At 50.5% G+C, this 23,833-nt stretch overlaps 1 protein-coding gene across 1 annotated transcript; it reads left to right on the forward strand.

Annotated features, from left to right (window-relative positions):
* Positions 1 to 1,335: 1,335 nt before the first annotated feature.
* Slc6a1 (solute carrier family 6 member 1) lies at positions 1,336 to 13,496 on the forward strand. The gene is made up of 14 exons (XM_052172637.1): positions 1,336 to 1,573; positions 1,876 to 2,007; positions 2,125 to 2,225; positions 3,317 to 3,426; positions 4,131 to 4,263; positions 6,176 to 6,310; positions 6,497 to 6,600; positions 7,030 to 7,154; positions 8,360 to 8,472; positions 8,682 to 8,813; positions 10,023 to 10,125; positions 11,448 to 11,548; positions 12,143 to 12,310; positions 13,392 to 13,496. The coding sequence occupies exons 1-14, from the start codon at positions 1,336 to 1,338 to the stop codon at positions 13,494 to 13,496; spliced, it is 1,800 nt and encodes a 599-aa protein (XP_052028597.1).
* The last annotated feature ends 10,337 nt before the right edge of the window (positions 13,497 to 23,833 follow it).

Genomic DNA, 23,833 nt, shown 5'->3' on the forward strand with positions numbered 1-23,833 from the left:
AAATCCACCTTCCTTGCTATAAAATATAGGGCTCTTTTCTCTGCTCTGACATCATTTTTTTTTAAATAAAATTTCTGCAAGTTTACATGGAGGATGGAGAACAATATTAGCTAGAATAAACTTTAAATTTGCATGTTAAAGGAAAAGATCAGTCCAGTTCCTGACTCCCAACATGCCCTGAGCGAAGCCCCACCCCAACTCCTCCTTTCCCTTTGATAAAATTATGGAACGCCCGACCCTTCGCCACTGCTGTCCCCACACAGCCCATCCTGCATGTCTCCGCATCGGCAGGCCAGTGCCACGCTGCATGGACTCACCGTAGTCACTCTGGCTGGGAGCGCTCTGCAGTCGCAGGCCCTGCCTGTGTCCCAGTTGCTTCCCCCTGCTTGTTAGCCCCCGCTGACAGCCCAGCCCCATCTGGCGCAGCCGGCACATTCCCCTCCTGCCCTTCTTCCCCCTCTGTTCTGCAGGCTCTGCAGAGGAAGCCTTTGGGAGAAGACTCCTAACAGAGAACTATTAGGTAAGATAAGCAGCCAGGTGACGAATCTTACCCTGGCAGACCCAAATGCTGAGTTTGCTACAACTTGACAAGCCAGAAGAGACTGGCCCCATTGGATAGATGGGAAAACTGAGGGATGGCTCAGTCAGTCAAGTACATCAACGTGAGGCTCTGTGTTTGATTCCTAGCACCGATGTAAAAGGCCACATCTGGGCCTGTAACCCCAGTACTAGAAGAAGTAGAAATAAAAGGATTGCCGGCTGCTGGCATAGCCGAAAGACTCATGTTCTCTAGGTTCAAGAGAGACCACATCTCAAATGACCACAACTGAGGGTGATAGAGGTGGAGTCCCGACAGCCTCCTTGGGCATCTCTGTGCGTTCCCAGATGTGCTTGTGTTTCCCACACTCAGCTAGGTGTGGGAATGCACACTTGTAATCTCAGCACTGGGGAGGCTGAGACAGGAGGATCTCCAGGACTTACTGGCCAGCTAGCCTAGCCTATACTGTAAGTTCCGGGCCCGTAAAAGTCTCAGAAATAATGGACAGCTGCCAAGGAAAGGCACCCAAAGTTGACCCCTGCACCATAGATATGGGACACATACATAAAAGACAGAATGAGCAGGAGCTGTGAAGTCCTAGTACTAAGTACGAGTACTCAGCTGGTAAAAGAGAACTGACCTGAAGGCAGTTTCATATCTATGCTACCTCTTTAACTATAACCCACTCTGTCCTCCTACAACAATCCCAGGTCGCAAAGCTGCTGTCCACGTGGACTGGAGCCGACATTGCACGCCCACCTGCCAGGATCCCCGCTGCCAAGTTTGTGCTCCGAGACATGGCGACTGACAACAGCAAGGTGGCTGATGGGCAGATCTCTACCGAGGTCAGCGAGGCTCCTGTGGCCAGCGACAAGCCCAAAACCCTGGTAGTCAAGGTGCAGAAGAAGGCCGGGGACCTCCCTGACCGGGACACATGGAAGGGACGCTTCGATTTCCTCATGTCCTGCGTGGGCTACGCCATCGGCCTGGGCAACGTGTGGAGGTTCCCTTACCTCTGCGGGAAAAACGGTGGTGGTAGGTGGCCACCTGGTGACCTCAAGACCAGGTCCTTGCATCTTCTGGGTCTCCCTTGAGGGAAGGGGGGGATCTTTGAGAGCGAGCCCTATTGGTCACCCCTTGTCCCCAATGACAGTTGTCTGTGGCAGTGATGTCACAACTTCTGTATCCTTTGCAAGAGCAAGGGTACATTTGGAATGAAGGATGCCTTTGGTCCTGGCCCTGGATACTACTTTCCAGGCGGGACACATGGGAATGGTGGGTAGGACCCCGAAGCTGGTGAGGAGACTCAGGGCCATGAGTGTGTGTCTCCTCTCCAGGGGCCTTCCTAATCCCGTATTTCCTGACGCTCATCTTTGCGGGTGTTCCTCTCTTCCTTTTGGAGTGTTCCCTAGGCCAGTACACCTCCATTGGGGGCCTGGGCGTGTGGAAGCTGGCCCCCATGTTCAAGGGTGAGTGGGGGACCTGGGCATGTGGAGGGGCCTCACCCGAGGTCTTCAGGGGGGAAAGGAGGCCTCGGGCCTGTTTCTAAGAGCACCGCGGTGAGCCCTGTGCGTGTTCCTCCCCAGGTGTGGGCCTCGCGGCAGCTGTGCTGTCCTTCTGGTTAAACATCTACTACATCGTCATCATCTCCTGGGCCATCTACTACCTGTACAACTCCTTCACCACAGTGAGTGGCTGCTGCTCAGTGCCTTCATGGGCTGTGGGAACCCCCAGTGTGCTCACTGGGTCAGTCCTTGAATGAGGGGTGAGGGGTGTAGCTCTCGTCTCCTACAGTGTCTTCCCTGAGCAGCCATGCTGAGAGTCACAGTCTCTCACCCCAGGCATCCCACAACTGGATCCGATAGCCATCTTGTATGGACTCGACTAGCATGGGTTTGAATGCTAACTCTACTGTCTGTCAGCTGGGTAACTTCAGGAGCCAGCTTTAGCTTCTCTGAGACCTCAACAATCTCATTTATAAATGTGAGCCAGCAATTCTGTTTCCTTCCACACAAGCAAAAGCAGGGTGTCAGACACAACAACGGAAGTCAATGCTCATATGTTCACAGCATCGTGTTTTATAAGAGCCACTCAGAAGCAACCCTGGGTCCCCATTCAAAAATGACAATGCACATGTGTGTGGTAGAATACTATTCATCCTTAACAAAGAAAGAAACACTGACCCATGTACTGTGGGCGTGAAATTTGAAGACATCAAGGCCATCATAGAAGACAGATGCTATGCGATCTCGCCTGCATGTGCTTCTTAAAGTGGTCAGATTCCAGAAGACAGAGGGCATCATGAGGGTGCCTGGAGGACTGGGAATTAGTGAGTAAGGTAGAGGAGACCGAGGCCCTAGAAAGAGCTGCCCTGCACGACTGTGTGTGCTCCATGCTGTACGGCTGCACACAGAGCAGCTGGTTTCACACGAGATGTATTGGACCAGAAGGAGGAAGGAATTAAAAACTAAAACTCACTCCATAAATCATGTGTCTAGAGCTAGACTGGACGTGGAACAGACCCTGTCTGCTGGGGTCACCCATGTGGACACAGGGCAGACACAGTATGACTTATAAGCTGGTTCTTGGAGGGGCAAGAATTCAGATTTGGGTGGTGTGATCTTGTCCACCTGTCTCTGAAAGCTCTTGGGAAGAAGAGGTGAAAAGGTGGTTGTGAGCAGGCGTGTGGGGGTGATAAGGGTGGGCTGGGCGAGTGGGGTCCTCTCTGGCCAGCCCCGGGGGCCTGAGTAGGATCTGTCTGTGATTCTGCCCTTGCAGACCCTGCCATGGAAACAGTGTGACAACCCCTGGAACACTGACCGCTGTTTCTCCAACTATAGCCTGGTCAATACCACCAACATGACCAGCGCCGTGGTGGAGTTCTGGGAGTGAGTGGGGGCTGGGATGGAGCTGGGGAGGGTGTGCCCACTGGGTGGTGGGTAATGTCGCTTTTCTATCAGCCATTCATTCCTGACTGATTCTTGAATGCCTATTGTGTTCCGGTAGAGTTCTGGGGATGCCAATAGACAGTGACAGCAGCAGGTGACTCACATTGGCAGGAAGATATGTGGGGTAGGGGAGGTGGCCTGGACCAGACTGCATGAGAATGTGGCTGCTTACCAGGACTGGCAGGGTTGGAAAGTCAGTGGTATTGAGTCAGTGGAAAGGAAAATGTGTTAGGCACAGTGAGGGGGGCAGCTACAGAGGGTGCCCAGTGAGGGGCTGTGCTTAGAGGCAAGGGAGAGCTGTGGATGTTGGGAAGTCTTCTCCAGACTCAGACAACAGGGTCCTGTGCACTACAAGGTCTCAGGCAGGAGAGTGACCACATGGTCCTACCTGGGACTTATGAGGATTCCATGGGGCTAGGTAAGCAGAGAGGAGGAGGGGTGACACAGCTCAGTAGCCAGAAGTTGCAGTTGACACCAACTACTGCAACTCTCCGGGGCGAGAGTCCTGTCCCCACAGTCCCTGTCCAAATAACAAGGTCACAGTGTCACCAGGACACTCAGGAAGGACATGGTCTGCATCAGAGTCATGGACGCTCTTCTCCTGCTGGTCCTGAGTGACCCTTTCCTCTTTCCTCTGTCCCCAGGCGCAACATGCACCAGATGACGGATGGGCTAGACAAGCCAGGACAGATCCGCTGGCCACTGGCCATCACACTGGCCATTGCCTGGGTGCTTGTGTATTTCTGCATCTGGAAGGGTGTTGGATGGACTGGGAAGGTAGGGCATGCGTGAATAATGGAGACACACAGGAGAAGGGGCAGGCCTACAGGAGGAGGTGGGTCCTGGGCCAGAGCCTATGACTCCCATATGCTCTATCTAACCTGAATTAATGTCCTTTCTGCTCTCCATGCCTGGGTTCATTCTTGTGAAATGAGACAAGCTAGTGTCCTCTCACAGACACCACTGGGCATGGTAGAGCCATAGCCGGATGGCAGGTGTTGTTCCAGGACCAACTTCCCCTGGCACTTGTTCTGTGGTCACTCTGTATCCATTACAGGGACCCAGAGATGCCATCTTGACCCGTAGATGAAGGGATGGATGGTAGAGGTATACAACCCCAAGCTCAGATCCCTGTATCACTGTATCATTTGGGGATGTTGACCCATCCATTATTGCTAGCCTTCAGCAAATGTCTATTGAAAACCTACTGTGTGCCCAGCTTCCTGCGGAGCAGGGAGAATGGGGAAATACAGACAGCCATGTGTTAGGCATGGCCTGTGTCCTCATACAACAGCCTCTCTGCTCCTAGAGATTGAAAACTCCTACCCTAGACAAGCAAAAATCAGGCTCAGAGAAGGTAAGAAATCTCCCGAAATCGCACTGACGATTAAGTCCTCTTTTACAGGTCAGTTTCTTCATGGGCTGTGGCTGCTTTTCCTAATACTGAGAATCTCAGAGTCCATTAAGTGGGGGTCACACCAGACTTTGGGGCAGCCAAAGTCACAAAGAAGCAGTGTGCAGAGCAGTTCCTTAGCGATGGGTCTGACAGAAGACAAAGTTTAAACATACTCTGCAACAGAGAGGTCCCCATGCCCTGCCATGTGCAGTTCCATTTTCAGAAGGTTCGTAAGCAGCAGAGGTCACAAGCTGGCAGAAGTTGGTGGTTTCAGATTCAGTGATTGCACAGCTGGAAGTTTCCCCAAGTGTGGAATGACACTTTTTTAGACAAATATTTGTCTACCGACAGGTTCACTGTTGCATTTAGATCTCTAAGTAGCTGGAAAGCTGTAGCAGGGAGCGGGCACCTCCCAAAGGACATTCTGTAATTAAAGATAATTTTCTTCCTGAGACAGTGGAGCAGCGTTTAGGAATGAGCTTAGCTTGTGTGTTTTAGCTTCACACACTCTAAAGAGGCTTTTTTTTTTTTTTGAGCCTTTTTGCAAGGACATATGGTCAGCCACACAGAAAAAGTGAGAACCAAAATGTATGTGATTGACAGACACCTACCAAGAGTCCACTGAATGCCATAGACTGTCCTAAGCATTGGGGAAACAGAGATGTTAGCCATGCGGGACCTGTCCCTCATGTAAGCAGTAAGAGCTGTCTAAGGGACACTGTGTGCATGTCGACTCAGACTTAAACTCACCCTGTTATCATTTGTGTCACTCAGATAATGAAGAAATTAAAAATAAATAACAGAGGGGGCTTGGCAAGGCAAAGGTGGAGGTAGGTGGCTCTGTGACGTCCAGACCAGCCAGGACTCCATAATGAGACAAGCATACCCCACCACCACCACCAAACCCCCATATTAGAGCTCACTGCTGTATGTGAAACACTCAGAAGGATGAGGCTGGAGGATCACTGTGAGCTTGAGTCCAGCCTTGAGTTTCATAAAGAATTCTAAATATGGGGCATGGCCTCTGGTTGGGGGTGCAGGGGTATCTCCCCCCCCCAGATTGTATGGCCGCAGACAGGCACTAGCCTCATATACCTAGGAGGAGAAGGGGCAGAGGGTGGCTGACAGGAATGTGGCAGGTGACTTGCTAGCCAGCAGTGGGACTCCGTGGAGGGGCTTGCGAAAGATGGACCACCTACCAGGCTGGAAATCCAGGGATGAGCTGGCTCCAGGAGGAAGAGGAACAGACCTGGTGCTGCGGAGAGGGGCATCTCTACATTCCTTTGCTTCTAGGTGGTCTACTTCTCAGCCACGTACCCCTACATCATGCTCATCATCCTGTTCTTCCGTGGAGTGACGCTTCCTGGGGCCAAGGAGGGGATCCTCTTCTACATCACGCCCAACTTCCGAAAGCTGTCTGATTCTGAGGTGAGTGTCTGCCTCACTTCGCCCTGTCCCGCCCGCCCCACCCAAATGGGTCCTCAGGGTCAAGAGCATGCTACAGCCTGAGCAAGTCGGATGGAGCAGATAATCCCTGAGGACTCCCAGGGGGCCAAGGTAGCGATGACGATTCTGACCTTGATCAGTTCTGAGGTTCTGATCCTCTGCCCGCAGGTGTGGCTTGACGCCGCCACCCAGATCTTCTTCTCCTACGGACTGGGTCTGGGGTCCCTGATTGCTCTGGGAAGCTACAACTCTTTCCACAATAATGTGTACAGGTGCGCAGGGGTGGGCTTTGAGGCTTCCTTCCTGACCACGCCCCTGACCACGCCTTCCTGGAGGCAAACTGAGGCCACACCCTAGGCATGAATGCCAACCCCTAACCACCCTGTGCCTACCCTAGTAATACACACTTATCTCCAGCACCTACCCCTGTCACATGTTGGAGGCCACGCTCTTCATCTTAGACTACAGGCCCCGTGGAAACTCCCTCTCCACGGCCTCTGTAGCCACGCCTACCCTATTAGGTCTCTCTTTCCCTTCTTAGGTGACCGCTCCTTCCTTCTCTACCCTGCCTGGCTTGCTCGGGCCTTGCCCCCGCAGTTCCTCTTCTAGAACCCCTTTCCCTTCCCTCGGAGGTCACTGCCCTCTGGTCCCACTGTCCCGTAGTCGTCCCCAATCACCTCACCTGCCCTCCTGCTCTTCAGGGACTCCATCATCGTTTGCTGCATCAACTCCTGCACCAGCATGTTTGCCGGCTTCGTCATCTTCTCTATCGTGGGCTTCATGGCTCACGTCACCAAGAGGTCCATAGCTGACGTGGCAGCCTCAGGTCAGCACTTTACCTGGGGAAGGCAGCGCTTGCCGTGATGGTTGCGTGTGGTCATGAGGAGTGCGCATGTGGGCCCAGCGGAGTCACCTCCCTGATACAAAGCTCTCCAGGCTAGACTTTTGTCATAGCTCCAAGAACACTGTCACCGTGTGGGCTGTGCCCACTCTGCTCCCACGGTCATCAGTATCAAAGCCAGAAGATCCTCAGGGTCTGACCCCTTTGTCCTTTTGGCCAGGGCAAGCCACAGCAGGAGAGTCTGCGTGCCAGGCAGAGCCCCCTGAGATACAGGAAGGTGATGTGACTTGTCCCATGGAGAACTGGGTTGGTCATGTCAGAAGTGCTCTTTGCTGAAGTTCCTGTCTCACCCACAGGGGAACCCCTCCTCCAATTTCATTTTCCCAGAACTCTCTAGCCTCTCACCCACCATTCTGCCCCAGAGTCACAACCAGAAAGATTACAGCATCCTCATAGGCGGCTTCTACTGCGCTCTTACAATCTCCTCTGGGGCCTCCAGACACACCCCTACCCCCAGCCCCACACACATCCCACATCTGCTCCACCCCATAACTTCCCACCTTATGATGGGTTCATCTGCAGAACAGAAGCCCCAGCCCCTCCCACTGTCTTCCTTCACCTCTCCACAAGCTCTGCAGATCCAGCATCTGTCTCCACCTGCCTCCTTCATGTATCCCCATCCAGCCTCTCTGCATGTGCGCTGTCCCTGTCCCTGGCCAGGTCCCCATGGTCCCTCACTGGATGGTGGCCACAGCTCCGCACCACCTGTCTATCTTCCCTCTGGATTCTCTCACTGTTCCCTAAAGGATGACAGTGCACACACAAGGTTACCCAGAGGATGAGCTGGGGTCAGATGAGCAAGTGTCAGTGTGTGTGGTGTGCTGTGTGTGCTGCTGTGCTCAGCTGGGTGTGCTGGGCATTCTGCTGTGTGTGCTGCTGTGTGTGCTGCTGTTGTGGGCTGCTGTTGTGGGCTGCTGTTGTGGGCTGCTGTTGTGGGCTGCTGCTGTGTTCAGCTGTGTGTGCTGGGCATTCTGCTGTGTGTGCTGCTGTGTGGGTTGCTGCTGTGTTCAGCTGGGTGTGCTGCTGGTTATGGCTCTGACTGGGAGTTCTGGTAGCACTCACTCACTCACTCACTCACTCACTCACTCACTCACTCTCCTTTTCTTTTCTTGTTTTGCCCTCCCCACCAGGCCCTGGGCTGGCATTCTTGGCATACCCCGAGGCTGTGACACAGCTACCCATCTCTCCCCTCTGGGCTATCCTCTTCTTCTCCATGCTGCTGATGCTGGGCATTGATAGCCAGGTGAGGCCCCGCCCCCCAGCACCATGAGGACCCCCATCATAACCAGCCTGATGTTGATTAGCTCCCACAGTGCCTGGAGGACCCGACTCCAGACTGTCCTTCCCCTGCTGTCTGGCTACAAGCCTTTTCTTTCAATGCCTGGTTTGGGGTGGGTAGGTAGGAGGAGGCTGGCTGCAGCTGGTAGCTAACCCCATCTCTCCCCCAACAAGTTCTGTACCGTGGAGGGCTTCATCACTGCCCTGGTGGATGAGTACCCCAGGCTTCTCCGCAATCGCCGGGAACTCTTTATTGCTGCCGTGTGCATCGTGTCCTACCTGATTGGCCTGTCTAACATCACCCAGGTAGGCTGACCAGCATCTGACATGGCTCAAACTTTCCCCGGGGCTTGCCATACTTTTTCATGCCAAAAAAATATGTTCACCTCCAAGACCCAAAGCTCTCCAGCCCTTGGGCCTCCTTTTCTCAGGGTTAGCCTGTGCCACCATCTTTCTCTATCATGAGTGCTGTTGTACCAAACCCCATCACACCTTTGTGAAATCCATGGAGTCCCAGACTGGTGGACTTTGAACTAGAAAGTATGGGATAAATCTGGAGAATGTAGCATACATCCCAGCCATGGAGGAGGGAATGGGGGGTGGTGGTGAGAGAGATTGGGAATCAGAGGGTAGGGGATGAAGGGTTTGGGGGGATGTATTGCAGATGCTTGCAGATGCTCACAGAAGTCAAGCTGGGAGTGGGGCCTTTGGCACCATCACTTTCCAAGTCCCTTCTATCGATCTCAGAGAGGAATGCAGTGCACACCTGCTGTGTGATAGCCCAATCCTGGGATTCAGCAGTTTATCGTGATGGCCACTGCCTTGTTGGATTTGGGGAAGGTGGTGGGGAGTCACAACTAACATGCCTATTAACTTCTTTCTGAGAGGACATGCCAGCAGGGAAGTGGATAGCAGGCTAAGGATGACCAGCAGAGATGGGAGGGGCTCTAACTGGAAGGAAGCTGGGAGAAGCAAGCCACCATTGAGCTTTGGCTTCAGAGATGAGACGGAGCCAGTGCTGGAGTGGGAGTGAAGAATTCTAGAGGAGCAAGCAGAACAGGCACAAAGGCCCCGCAGGAAGAATGCATCTGGGGAGGCAGAGGGGCAAGAGGAGGCCAGTGTGGAGGAGGCAGAGCAGCAGGAGGATGGGGATTCAAACCAGAGCTTTCGGGCTTAGCAGTTAGATCTGATTTAAAGCGATAGTGTGTGTGAGTCAGGAGAGGGTTTAAGCAGGAAAGAACAATCACTAATGTATGTTGGTGATGGGCCCGCTGCTTTCCAGTCCTACTGAAAGCCATACTGGTAATAGGACATCTCCCGCCACCACCCAGACATCTTCCCAGCCCTGAGACCGTGAGCAGCCATAGACCCTAAGTCTTCACTGCACCCTTAAGCTTCTGGCTTCAATGTGCTGATGTGCCTCCTCTTCAGTCCAGCCTCTTCAGGATCTTGGGGCTGGGGGAGCGAGTACAGGAATGGAGCTATGCCTGCACTGTATCCTTTTGTCTCTTTCAGGGTGGCATTTATGTCTTCAAACTGTTTGATTATTACTCTGCCAGTGGCATGAGCCTGCTGTTCCTGGTTTTCTTTGAGTGTGTCTCCATTTCCTGGTTTTATGGTGAGTTCTAGCCCTCCTACCTCATTAATCCATCCGCCCATCCAACCATTTATTCACAAGATCTTGGATATTAAACCTTTATTCTGCCTTTATAACACTTCCACAAGCTTAGTTAGTACAGGTGCTGCCCTGTTGAGAAAGTGTGCCAGGGAGAATCAGGCCTGATCATTTAACATGCAAGCTAGGGTCCGCAGGGATGGCTCAGAGGTTAAGACCACGGGCTGCTCTTGCAGAGGACCTGGGTTCAGTTCCCAGCACTCCTCATGGAGACTCACAACCTCCTGCAACTCCAGTTCCAGGAGACCTATTTTTTTCTTCTGGCCCCTGTGAATACTCTCATGTACATGGTATGGACATACATGCAGACAAACACTTATACACATAAAATAAAAGTAAATAAACCCTTAAAAAGTAAAACGCAAGCCATTATGACTCCATAAATTTGAGAATAAAATGATTGGTTTGAAATTGATTAGAGGGCTGGGCTGGTGACATGGCTCAAAACACTTGCCACCAAGTCTGGCAACCTGAGTTCACCTGCAGGAGGAGATGGGTGCCTCCCACCAGTTGTCCTCTAGCATACACATGTGCACACACACACACACACACACACACACACACACAAAATAAATGTGAAAAAAAAAACATGAAAAAGGGGAATCCCAGACTATACAATTTTTCAAAGTCACATGCTCAATGACTATAAGACCATGTGGTTATGGTGTGAACTGCTCCAGCACGGATCACAAAAGGTCTATTTGATTTATTTCTTGTGGTGTCAAGGTTCCCTGATGACTGCCTGGGAGTCAAAGCCCTAAGAATGCCCTTCCTGAATGTGCCCCTCCCCCATCCTCTACCTGCACCCATCACTCTCCTCCCACCACTGCCTGCTCCTCCCTCCTAATGGGTCTCCTCTGTGCCTGCTCAGAGAAGAGACCCTTCGGGTCTTTCTTTTATCATTAACATTGGTTTCCTAAATTTGGAAATTCTTCACAAGCTATCATCCGTTTCTCATAGTAAGACCATCACAGGGAGATGTGCCCTCCTGGCAGTCAATGGAGGAAGGCATGGCTAGGACAGGTGTGTGTGTGGGGAGGGGGGGCGCTAGGCAGGTATGTCTTTACATATCCTCCCGTCTTCATGTCATGGCGCCACAGGACTTGATTAAAACCAAAGCACATGTCCCATATAAGAGACAAGGACACTGGCGTCATAGACGGGAGGGGACTTGCTCATACTGCACCTCAAGTAGAACTGGGTCCTAGACAGACCACTGTCCTGGAAGCTCTCCCCTGCCTTCTGTTCTTACTCCCGTGTCACAGGTGTCAACCGATTCTATGACAACATCCAGGAGATGGTTGGCTCCAGGCCCTGCATCTGGTGGAAGCTGTGCTGGTCCTTTTTCACACCCATCATTGTGGCGGTAAAGAGGAGGCTTGACCAGCCATTTGGGATGAGGCTAGCCCACTGGGATGAGGCTAGCCCATTGGGAAGAAGTTAGCCCCCTGGGATGAGGCAGGCTATGGTACAGACAGCTCAGCTCCCTGAGGAAAACTCTTGGAAGTGAGGGTAGGGTCAATCTCCCCAGGTCTTCTGCTCCCCCTATACCGTTTGCTGCTTGTCTGTGTCAAGGCCTGCTGGGAACCAATCACATGACCTCCTGAGTCACTCCCCTAGCCCAGCCCAGCCCAGAAGGCCAGGTTCCTGACCTGCAGAGCCTTCCACTCCTCAGCAAGTCTCATTCCCTCCTTGAGGGGTGCTTGAGGGGGGACTGGGCTGCTGCCTATATGGTGCCATGTGTAAGATCACGGTGGCCTGGAGAGGCCATGCAGCCCACTATACCAGCTAGCCTGCAGGAGGCAGGTGTCTTCTCTCCAGGCCTTTTCCAGAAAGAGGAGTCTGCTCTAAGGCCCTGCCTGTGGAGTACCAGGATGGCAGGCCATGGGAGGCAGCTGCAGCGGAGGGAGGGCCTGGTCTGTCCCTTGGAGCTGACTGTCATGCCTTTCCCCACCCACAGGGCGTGTTTCTCTTCAGCGCTGTGCAGATGACACCACTTACCATGGGAAGCTACGTCTTCCCCAAGTGGGGCCAGGGCGTGGGCTGGCTCATGGCCCTGTCGTCCATGGTGCTCATCCCTGGGTATATGGCTTACATGTTCCTCACCCTAAAGGGCTCTCTGAAGCAGGTAAGGCCTTCTGCATCGAGGGAGCGAAGCGCAGAGTCTAGTTGGGAAGGCCTGAGTCGGCAAGGCAGTGCCATTTAGAGTGACAGGGAACACCTCTGAGGCAGTGCCGTCCTGCCTGGGTGGAGCAGCATTAGGAGGCTCCCTGGAAGCCTGAAGAAAAGCCAGACTGAGTGCTAGAAGCAGAAAGACTGGTCTTGGGAGGGTGGGACAGGAGGGTGGGGCGGGAGGGTGGGGCGGGTGGCTTGCACAGAGGTCCAGATGACAAAATGCCATGAGGTCTGCTGGAGGGAGATCTGTGTAGCTGGAGGGCAGGAGGAGGAAGTGGGGTGGGCAGAGTAAACTATGTAAGGATTTGAAAGGAAGGCTGTGGCAGGCAGAGGAACAGCATCTGCAAAGGCCCAGAGGAACACATTTTGGGTATTTGAAGAGCAAAGGAGGTCAGTGTGGTTGAAGTGGTCAAGAAGAGAGGGGAGGGGCAGTGAGGAAGGGAGGGGCAGTGAGGAGGGGAGGGAATGTGAGGAGGGGAGGGGCTGTGAGGAGGGGAGGGGATGTGAGGAGGGGAGGGGATGTGAGGAGGGGAGGGGATATGAGGAGGGGAGGGGATGTGAGGAGGAGAGGGGATGTGAGGAGGAGAGGGGATGTGAGGAGGGGAGTGGCCGTGAGGAAGGGAGTGGCCGTGAGAAGGGGAGTGGCCATGAGGAGGGAGGGGCAGGAAGGAGGGGAGAAGGAGAGGAGGGATAGGCAGACTCTGGAGTCTTGAGAGGTGACAGAGGCCAGACTGTGCAGGGCATTGAATGAAATGGAGTGTGTGGGGTCCTGAAACATGGAGGGGGGCATCCTGACCATCTTCCTGCTGCCATGCTGAGGACAGAGGAAGGATGATGTCAGCAATGACATCAGAGGACCAGTCAGGAGACTCTGGGTCACGCAGATGGGAGCAGGAGTGTTCCGGCCAAGTGGCCTCCGCAGTGCAGGACATTTGGCTTACTAGTGAGGGAACAAGAGCTGGGTTTGGTGGTGGCAGAGAGAGAGGCGGGGCTGGTCCTCACGGCGAAGGGCCTTACCCCACCCCTGCCCGCAGCGTCTCCAGGTCATGATTCAGCCCAGTGAAGATATCGTGCGCCCTGAGAATGGCCCTGAGCAGCCGCAGGCTGGCAGCTCAGCCAGCAAGGAGGCCTACATCTAGGGGTGCAGCCCCTCATCACCCCTACACTGGCACCCTGGACTGGCTGTACCCACACCCCTTGAAGACTGAAGATACTCTCTGTCTCCACCTACCTCAAGGGGCAGGTCCAGACACCAGGACCATGCAGAGAGGGGAGGTGGGGGACAGTCTGGCCCTGGGTGGGTCCTGAGTGGGCAGCCACCCCTGGGGGCTTCCACAGAGGCCCCCCTAGCAGGAGCAGGTGGCTAGCCTTTGTAACTGCCACTGTAGCTCCTTTTTATGCTGCCAGAGAGGGTGGCAGCTGAGGCCACACGCTCCTGGCTTTTAGCTTCTTCAGACTGTTGCCCTGTGCCCCAACTGTAGACTGTTATCCAGACTATTCCGTGCGCCTTGGCTCTGAACTCTGGTCATGGGCCAGGGCTACGACATTCTGTTCATGGCCGCTGGGAGCCAGCAGGCTCTGCCTCTTCCTTCTTAATTTCTCCTTCCCGAGGCAGCTTCACAGACCCACCCCCAGACTGTTCACAGATCAGTGCGGAGAGGGTCCTCTGTCCCTGTGACCCTGTGACCCGGGCAGCTCAGTGTCCCCTGCCCCACCTCTCCAGGTGGCATTAACAGCAACAGCCCACCCAGAAGGGCCCTGTGTGCTGAGAAGAAAAAAAATCACAAGCACAATTGCCTTTTTTGGTCAACATCCCAGGACTTCCCCAACTGGGAGCTGCGGTCCCCTGCGCTGCCTAGTTTTGCACAAACAATGACCAAGGGAATCAAGGTGAAGGTTCTAAGTCAGGACCAATCCAGCTCACTCTGGTTTCCCTCTTAGGCTGTCACTGCCACTCTGTTCTGCTTTCCCCCACCCCTCCTTTCAGATGTCCACGCCCACTAATGGAGGCGGGTTACTCCAGAGGCTCCACCCACCCTACCCAGTCGCTGAGCCTCCCTTGCTAGCCCAGCTCCAGTGGGGAGCATCCCAAGCCCCTTCCGGCCTTGGGTTCTGTGTTGGTGAAGCCAGCGGAGACGGTTTCTGGAAAGTTCCAGCAGCTCCGTCTCTCTCCTCTGCCGAGAGGATGGACGCCCATGTAGCAAAGCGTGTATGTCCTGTCCCGTAGCTTCTTAGCTTGATAGCTCACAAACCGTGTTTATGACTAATCCTTAATAACTATGGTGAATAACTGTGACCGTGGGTTTTTTTGAATCTTTTGTCGTCCTCATCCAAAAGTGACCAGCACACCAGGTCTTGCAATAAGCTATGTCCCTCCCTCAGAGCATTAAGCACACTGTAGAGAATGCAAACACGTATGCACATAGAAATGCACACACACGCACACCCATCCTCACATGTGGCATTTAGCGCCCTGTGTGACATTAGGCAATCTACCAGCTCTTCCTGAGGCCACTTGTAACAGGGTCGCGTGGCTGAGGCATCTGCCTGCTCGGTGGAGACTCTGCGACCGACCGGCTCACACAGGTGACTGTCGCCAGAGTCCCAGGTGTGGAACGCAAGGACCCTCCACTGTGTCTCGTGGCCCACCCCTCCCCCACCTGTGTAGGAAGCCCTTTAGGATGAGGCAGGAGGTCTCCTCCTTGCTGCTGCCTGTTCCTCGTTGTGAAACTGAGAACAAGTCTTTTTGAGATAAATGCAGTGTATTTCATGTTTGTAAGCACCTCTGAGATGTTTGGCAAGAAATCCCCTGATTTCCACCCAAACTTACCTTATAGAGCACAACATTAAGGGTCGTACATTACTGTGAGAACTGTGAATATGTGTAACTTTTCTTTTTTAGTTTTTGCCCAGAGGGAAGAAGATAATTGTATTATCATATATGCTTTTTTTTTGCAATAAGGATTTATTCTCAGAACACCAAGTAAATTTATCTCTATATAAAAAGTATATGTAATATATGCTATTCAGACTATATACAGAGCCTGTTTTAAAAAAAATTACAGTATTATTTAGTAAAATTATCTGTTCTATGGACCAAATGTAAAATATTTATACATGAAGATGTGTTTTAAATGTCTATAAAATGGCATCACAACTAGAGCACGGGCGTTATGTACATTTCTAAGAATTTAGAGGAAAAATAATAAAGGTTCTATGATATATGGTGTGTTGGTTACTTTTCCGTTGCTGTGACAAAACGCCATGACCAAGACAGCTTACAGAATGAAAAGGTTATTTGGGCTTATGGTTCCAGAAGGCTAAGAGTCTGGCATGGCAGGGAAGCAGCAGGCGCGGTGGCAGGAGCCGGAGGCTACAGGCTACCGTCCAGAGCCACAGCACAAAGCAGAGAGAACAGACTGTAAGTGGGGAAGGCTATTTACCCTCAGAGCCTACCCCAGAGCGACATAGCTCCTCCAGCAAGCCTGTACCACCTAAGCACCTCCCCCAAAAAGTGCTTCCAGATGGGACCAAGGGCCTATCCCTCTGGGGGGTAGGCCTCTTTTCAAGTCACCATGTGTATACCATAGACCTCCCTTTCTTAGGGCCGGGAACACTTAATAATCTCTTTCCTTGGAACAACACAACAAGGCCACAAATTAATTCAATCCCAGAGTGAGAGAGATGTGGGCTCCAAGCCCACTGCAGTAGAGCTGGACTTTCCCCTGAGAGCGAGTAACGTATGGAAGAGTTTACTCAGAGCTGCGCGCAAAGCTCAGACTCGCTCAATTGTGTCTGAGTCTGACAAAATAATGATGTAATCTGGAAGATACGAGAAGCAATTTGCTGCCATTGACTTGATGCATTCTTTAGAATTTTAATTTTTAAATCATATTTAGAAAAAAAATGTAGAATGCTTTGTAGAGTTGTTGCAGGAATAGCTCAGCTGAACCTCTCTCTCTCTTCGCCTCATCCGGGGCCCACTAGCTGTAGACACGCCACGCTCTCTGGCTCTGCCTCCCCCACTTTCTCCTCTTCCTCTGTCAATCAAACCAGTCTGGGAAGAGAATCTGTTATGAATAGCAAGGAATAAGAAGTGTATTAAGGGATATCGTCATTAGATAACTACAAGAAGGCTTGGGAACTATGAACCTTAAGGGGGGACATGCGTGACCAGGGTGGCTGTTTTCCACAGTCCTTGCCACCTCTCTGGCACACTGCCCCTAGCTGCCCCACCAGCACAGAACACGACTGCACTGCATGGCAGGGTGATGAATGAGACTCAAAACCTGTACAAGGTAGGAAAGTGCATCCATGACTCCGTCACCCTGGCCTCTGAGAACCCTGAAATGTCGCTCTCCACTGGAACCAAGAACTTGATTGAACCCTAAAAGAAGAGCCTCAAAGAAATATTAAGGACCCAGGAGTTGGGCTACTGAGATAAGGCATTCATTTTCAAAACCTCACATTGATGGAAGGAGAGAACCAAGGCCTTCAAATGGGCCTCTGACCCCTGCCCACCCTTACCTTCCCTCTATGTATTACCTCACTTGCTTATTTATCATCTGCCCTTTGACTGTGGAGCCCTTCCTCTTTCTCTTTTCCCCCCTCCCTCCATAGGCCCTCTTCTCCTTCTACACATCTGCCCTTGTCTGTCTTATTCCAGGGTATCCTCACCCCCAGGACTTTGACTGGCTACCATGATCTGCAGGTGGGAAGAGATGGCGTCCACACCTCAACCACAGAGGCCAGGGCCCCTGCGGATCAAGGAGTCATGGGGAGCCTTTCCCCTTGGTTCTTGGATGTAGTTTCAGGAGGGGTCTCAGGTGGAGAGCTGGCCTAATCGGGGAGGCCCAGCTTCCCGTCACTCACAGACACCAGGCAGACACTTGTCTGGTAGCAGCTAGAACTGTCATATGCCAGAGCCAGAGAAGGTCACAGACAAGGAGGTTGCGCTTCTGCTTTGTGCCTTCTGGTGCATAGGCAGATACCACCTAGCAGAGGTTCTGGGAAGGGCAGCCTCAAATCACACAATGCAGGATGGATGAAGTGATTAATTGGTAAGCTGGTTGATAATGACCCGCTGATGTAAGCCATGGCCTTCTATAAGGGAACATCCAGGGAACATCACATCACCATAATGCATTTGTCTAGTCCACATCCCTAGTCCACATCCAGGTCCCCCGACTGTCCCTAAGGCGCACCTTACAGTGACTTTGGGAACCAGTTTAGGGCACACCTGTTACCTGTTAAACTGAGGTGGGTGGGGATTGCCTAAGCCCATGGTGCACTCGCTTCGCTCTCTCCATCTCTATGAAATGCACCGAGGTTTTCTGAGCCACTCCTGGCTCTTCTCTGAAGTGACGGAGAGGCAAGCTTTATGGGCATTTCAAAAGAGAATGGAATTTCCCTTTTGAAGAGCAAACAAAAGATCAAATTAAGGAAACCACCCCCTGAGCAATGCTTCCTCATAAAATCACTTGTAAAGTGCAGTGAATTAAACCAAGGAAAGCACACAACATGCCTGGCCCCCAACTGAGCACTCAAAAAAGAAATAAACAAATGGGCAAAAAATACAACAAAAACCAGAAACAAAAACAAACTGATGTCTATATAGCAACCGATCCCGAGATGTTCCTCCTCAGTCAGAACCTATCTCCACTCGCCCTGGGGTTTGAGGTTTTAGTCTGTCACGCTGTCATTTCATAATTAAGCTGTTCTCTCCCTGCTTCTATTAATCAGATGTGGTTGCTAATGAGAGCTTCTGGTTAGCATGGGGTAACCAGGGTGATAGCGCTGAGCTGTTATCATTCCAGGCAAAATCGGGAAAATGTGGCATTTTGGGTCCCCAGCTTATGCCAACAATGGATAATGCTCATCTCCCCCAGGCTCTCTAATGTGGAAAGAGCTTCCTCAGTCAGCTCTCCCGGGACTCTCGCCATTCCTGAGCCTCAGGTGGGGCCTATGGCTACATCATTTCACAAAATGTTTAGCTGAAGGCTTAATATTTCTCCTCTTGAAAATCAAAGTGGTGCAGATAGCTGTGAGGGACATTTTGCAGGCTTGAAAGAAGGGCTCTTCATCCTAAGTGTTAAGTTTTTGTGCATATCTGTATCTCTCTGGATGTGCTGGTAGCAGCAGAACTGTCAAATGAAATCCACAGGTCTGCATTTTCAGGGCACTAGCACTTACTCATAAGCTGTCCTCCAGAAGTTGTGTCCATTTTTAAGAGTGTTCAGTAGCAATCACTCCTCCGTGTCCTGTCTAAATTGGGTCTTGCTATTAAGTCTTTTATCGGTTTAACAGATAAGATACCTTAAACATAAGCTTACACTTGACTTATTTTTATTTAATGTGTATGAGTATTGTGCCTGCATGTATGTATGTATGTGCACTGTGGGCATATAGTACCCACAGAGCCCAGAAGAGGGCGCCAGATTCCTCAGAATTGGAATTAGAGATGGTTGTGAATAACCTTTTACGTGCTGAGAACTGAACCTGGATCCTCTGGAAGAGTAGGCAGTGCTCTTAATCTCTAAGTCACCTCTCACATAGACTTTTAAAGCCTCAAAGCCCACCCCTAGTGGCACTCGTTCTCCAACAAGACCACACTTCCTCCAACAAGACCGCTACTCCTAATCCTTCCCTCACAGCTCCTCAGCTGGGGAGTAAGCAGATACACACGCCTATAGCCCAAGCTCACCCAAACCACCACCGCTGACTAAGACATCCTCCTCCAGGGAAGCAGCTTCCTACTGTCTAGTCTCTGGCTCCTTGACTCTAAGCCCTGCCCCTGGGACATGGATTTTAAACACAAAGTTACAAAAAACATCTGAGCCCTCTTTCTTTTTCTAGCCCCTCTCTTTTAGGGTAGATGAGAGTCTCTGTCACCTTCTGCTGTGTCTTCCCACAGGCCTGAGGATTGGTGGCTCCCCAGGCATCAAGTTGTCAGAGAGGGCCTTGAACACAGCGAGTACTCAGGAGGGACCATGCCTGACAACTTCCTGTGACATCACAGTAGTGACAGATGCTCTCTTCTCACTTATAAAGCAGACAGCTTCTGCCTCTCAGGGGACCTTTCCTGGCTGCTTGACGAGGCTGATGCTGGAGGAAGAGTGGCAGCAAAGGCTGTGGTAACCGGCAGGGTCTACACCGGCCACCTTCCACCATGGAACGCAGATGACCCTGTGGTAGCACTCCAGACACAGTCCCTCTGTCTTGTTTTGGGTTTTATTTATTTGTTTGTTTTTGTTATTTTTTTCTTTGTTGTTATTGTTGGAGCTTTTTGTTTTATTTTTAACTTTTCATTTGTGTGTATAATGGCTAGCCATAGAGCCAGAACCTTGTCTGTGTCCCAGACATGTGTTATTTTTATAACGAGAAATGCATAATAAACTATATTTTAAAAATATAGTCCTCCCTTGGAGGAGGATGGTTCACTGACAAGAACATTTCATTATGACGCACATCAATTAAAGCCCGTGCATATTTTGCTCTTGATAGCTTTCTTGTGCTAACAAATGCTAATGGGAAATAAACAGAGGGCCTAGTCTTGATGGACACATCTAATAATATCTAACACCGTCTCTGGAGAAATCAAGGGAAAGAAAGATTTTCCCCTAGATATTCAATAGAATGTCTTGGTGTTCAGATCAAGGCTGCCATCACAACAGGTTAGGTAGGAACCAGGAGAGAGAGGAAACAGTGCTCTATGCTAACGGGCTAGGTGCTTTTCAGTAGCAATAAGGACACCAGACAAGAGTGTACAGGAAGATATTCTGCCTGTTGAAGGAGGAGTAGCCTGGGGAAGGTGCCAACTAGCAAGGCCCCTGGGCAAAGATATCATTAAAAGAACCCACCACAGAGAGGAGTCCACACCCTGTACTTCTACCGTGCTCCTTGACTGAGTGCCGAGGCCACGTGGACTGTCTCAGACTCTGGTGATCCCAGGATGCCAATGTCAGATGTCAAGGCCTCCCTCTCACCAATGACTTCCCCTCATCAGTGATGCAGAGTTCAGGACAGGAGTAAGGAAAGGAATTGTGTTTCTTAAATGCCAGCTACATACATACCCAGCACTGTCTCCTGGAACGCTTGCCATCACAAACCAGGGGGGAAAAGCTCAGCTTCCTATTTCTACTACTTGGTGAGAATCCTCAGGCCCACAGAGGTAAAGCAATACTCCCAAGGGCACACAGATGCAAGCTGGATCTGGGCAGTGATCTTTGTACAGTGACCTCCATAGACAGAGAAGGGACAGGGCAGAGGGCAAAGAGCTCAGTCTAGGCAGGGTTAAGGCAGGACAGTGATCAGGAAAGCTCTAGCATGGTTTCCAGGGCTTTTTCATGGAAGTCTCTGGAGTCACCTCTGTCTCTCCGCCTGCCCCTCTGGAGGTGCATCTGTATTGACTTTATGGGCTACAGAGCTACTGAGACTATGCTGGGAAGCGGCAGCCTCAAGCATGAGAGAATCATTAGTGCCACATCGGAAGCCTCTGAGCCTGCCCACAGTGCGCATGAAGGACACTTCATGCATGACAGAGCTCCAGGCCTCACTCACACCTATTCAGATGCAGGAAGCCTCAGTTGACACCCAGAAATTGCTCAGCAAAGAACTTCACAAGGCTTCCAGAATGCTCTCTGAAACAACCCAGGAGGCCTGGAGAAATGGCCCAGTGGGTAAAGGCACTTGCCAGCAAACTTGGTGGAAGGAGAGAAATGAGGCCTGCAACCTCACTTCAGCAAATACATGTTGGACATACATACATACATACACATATACACACATACATACATACACATACATATACATACATACACATGCACATACATACATACACATGCACATACATGCACATACATATACACATACATACATATACACATGTTCATATATACATACATGCATACATGCATACACATGCATACATACACACACATACATATACACATACACACTCAGAGCCTAAACTAAGAGACAATATACAAAACAATATACTTATGTTCTTGAAAGTGATCAAAGTCATAGACAATGATAAAAGATTTGTTCAGATTTAAGAGATACAGCAGTGAATGCATCATAGTCTTTAGCTGACTTCCTGGACAATGAACAAACAAACAAACAAACAAACAAAGCCCAAATAAAATTGTAGTTAGTCTTTGTTGTCAGCCTGATTGTATTCAGAGTCATCTAGGAGACACAACTTCAGGTGTATCTATTAAGGAATTTCCAGAGAAGTATAACTGAAGAGGGAAGACCCGACTGTGTCTGGCTCGTCCCGTGGCCTGGGGTCCTGAACAGAACGAAAAGAACATCAACAGAGAGTGAGCGGAGCAGCAGTCCACGTGACTCCATGCTTCATGCCTGGGTATGCGTGTGACCAACTTCCTTGTATTTCTATTACCGCGCCTTCCTGGCGGTGATGGACTGCGCTCCCTCAAACCTTGAGCCAGGACACATCCATAAGTTGCTTTTGTTAATGATTTCATCACAGCAATGAAGAAAAAGAAACTGAATTGGCACTGAGAAGTGAAGCCATTGCTCATAACTAACTGGCCATGGTGTCTTTCTGACTTTGGAATTAATTTATGGGAAGAAGGTGAATGTGAAAATGCCCCTCCCTGTAGGCTACAGAAGCCCTAGAAGGCTTTAGGCAGAATTTGATAGGCCATTCTTGTGGGAGTTTAGAAAACCAGCAATCCGAAGTGAGGATAATAAATACTCTACTCCTGCGGTTTTAGAGTGGAATAAGGATTCTTGCTGGGAATTGGGCTGAAGGCCATTTGTGCTGCTTTCTGGCAGAGTCCTCTGTATTTTGCTCAGGTTCTGAGAACTTAAGGGAGGTTGAATTTAAAGGCAACAGACAGCTATTTGACAGAGAAAATTTCAATACGTCTAACATTTAGGTTGTGATTATGATGCAGTTATTGCTGTTATGTTTAGTGAGGTTTGTAAGGAGACTCCTGCAGAAGGATGCTGAAATTGGGTGATTTGTCCAGGACAGAGCACAAGCAAATTCAAAGTGGTGTACCAGAAGCAGCTACAATTGTTACAGAAAGTGCACCTTTTAGGAAAAAAAAATCTTGTTCTCTATGCGGGAACAATAGGAAGGATGCCCTGAAGATAAGATTGTAACAGGCTCCCAGACTTTAGCACAACTGACTCCATGATGGAAGTACTATTGGGGTATAAAACTCAGCACATAGACAACATCACCTGATATATCAAAAACAAAGACCTAAAAAGAGGGCTCTAAATGTCTTAACCTTGATTTTTGTCTTCTGTAGTTTTGCTCCTCGCTAACTGCTCTTGCTAACTAAAGTATTTCAGCCCAGGACATGGGTTTTGTGCTTTAAGATTTCACCCTGAGGAAGGCTCAGGGCTACATGGGATCCCAAACACCCAGTGTAGTCACCAGCAGCTAATTAAGACTTCCTAATTACTTAAACCATGTCCAGGCTGTCTTTTCTGGTGGATACCTCACAACAAGACAACACTCATTAAAGGCACCAACCTGTAGAACACAGACATAATAGAGAGGAAGGACTTGATCTGAGGATATCGCTGAAGAACTTCTCCATTTGACAACAGAGAGGCCATTGCATGAAGCTAAGAAGATAAAGATGCAATAAAGACCCTATGATCTAGAGATGCCAAGACATTGGGACAGCCACCAAGAAATGAAGTTGGCCCAAGAGAGAAAGAGAATCTGTGTGTTCTGGGGACAGTGGACCTGGAGGGGCAGGCTGCCCAAGCCCCATGGGGCTCAGATGAAGCCACCAAAAAGTTTTAGATGTCAACTATGGAGTATCAGGGTTTGCTCTGCAGATTCCTGGTCTTTGAAATCCCATCATTCCTTGCTATGCCTGAGTTCCTCTGCTTCAGACGAGGAATGTTTACTCTGCTATTGTACACTGGGAGAGTTTTATATTGCTTAGAATGGCACCAAACTCTGCATATAACCAAAGATGGCCTTAAACTCCAAAATGCTGGGATTGTAGGCATGAACATTTCTAACATTTAAATAATGTTCAAATTACTAAATTCAACTAAATTACACTAATACATTAAATAACATTACATACATGTAATTTACATACAATTAAATTACATTAAATAACATTTAAATGATGTTAAGTGTTAAGATTTGGGAGACTTTTAGAGAAGAACTAAATACACCGTGAGATGGCCATGACTCTTTGGGGGCCGAGCTTGTGTAGTGTTATGAGTTAAAGTGCCGTGTTCAGGTGTCAGGTTGATAAGAGGGGGAGGTTGAGTGAGCTTCACGCTTCACTGTCCATGTGACTGGACTAGGAATCACCTAGGAGACACAGCTTTGCCTACAGGAGAGGGGGTGTTTCCAGAAAGGCTTAACTGAGGCAGGAAGACTGGCCTTGAATATGTGTCACCCTTCCATGGGATCCCAGAGTGAATAAAAAAGGGAAAAGGAGAGAGAGAGAGAGAGAGAGAGAGAGAG

This window comes from Apodemus sylvaticus, chromosome 2, assembly GCF_947179515.1.
Source record: "Apodemus sylvaticus chromosome 2, mApoSyl1.1, whole genome shotgun sequence".
Classification (NCBI taxonomy): Eukaryota; Metazoa; Chordata; class Mammalia; order Rodentia; family Muridae; genus Apodemus; species Apodemus sylvaticus.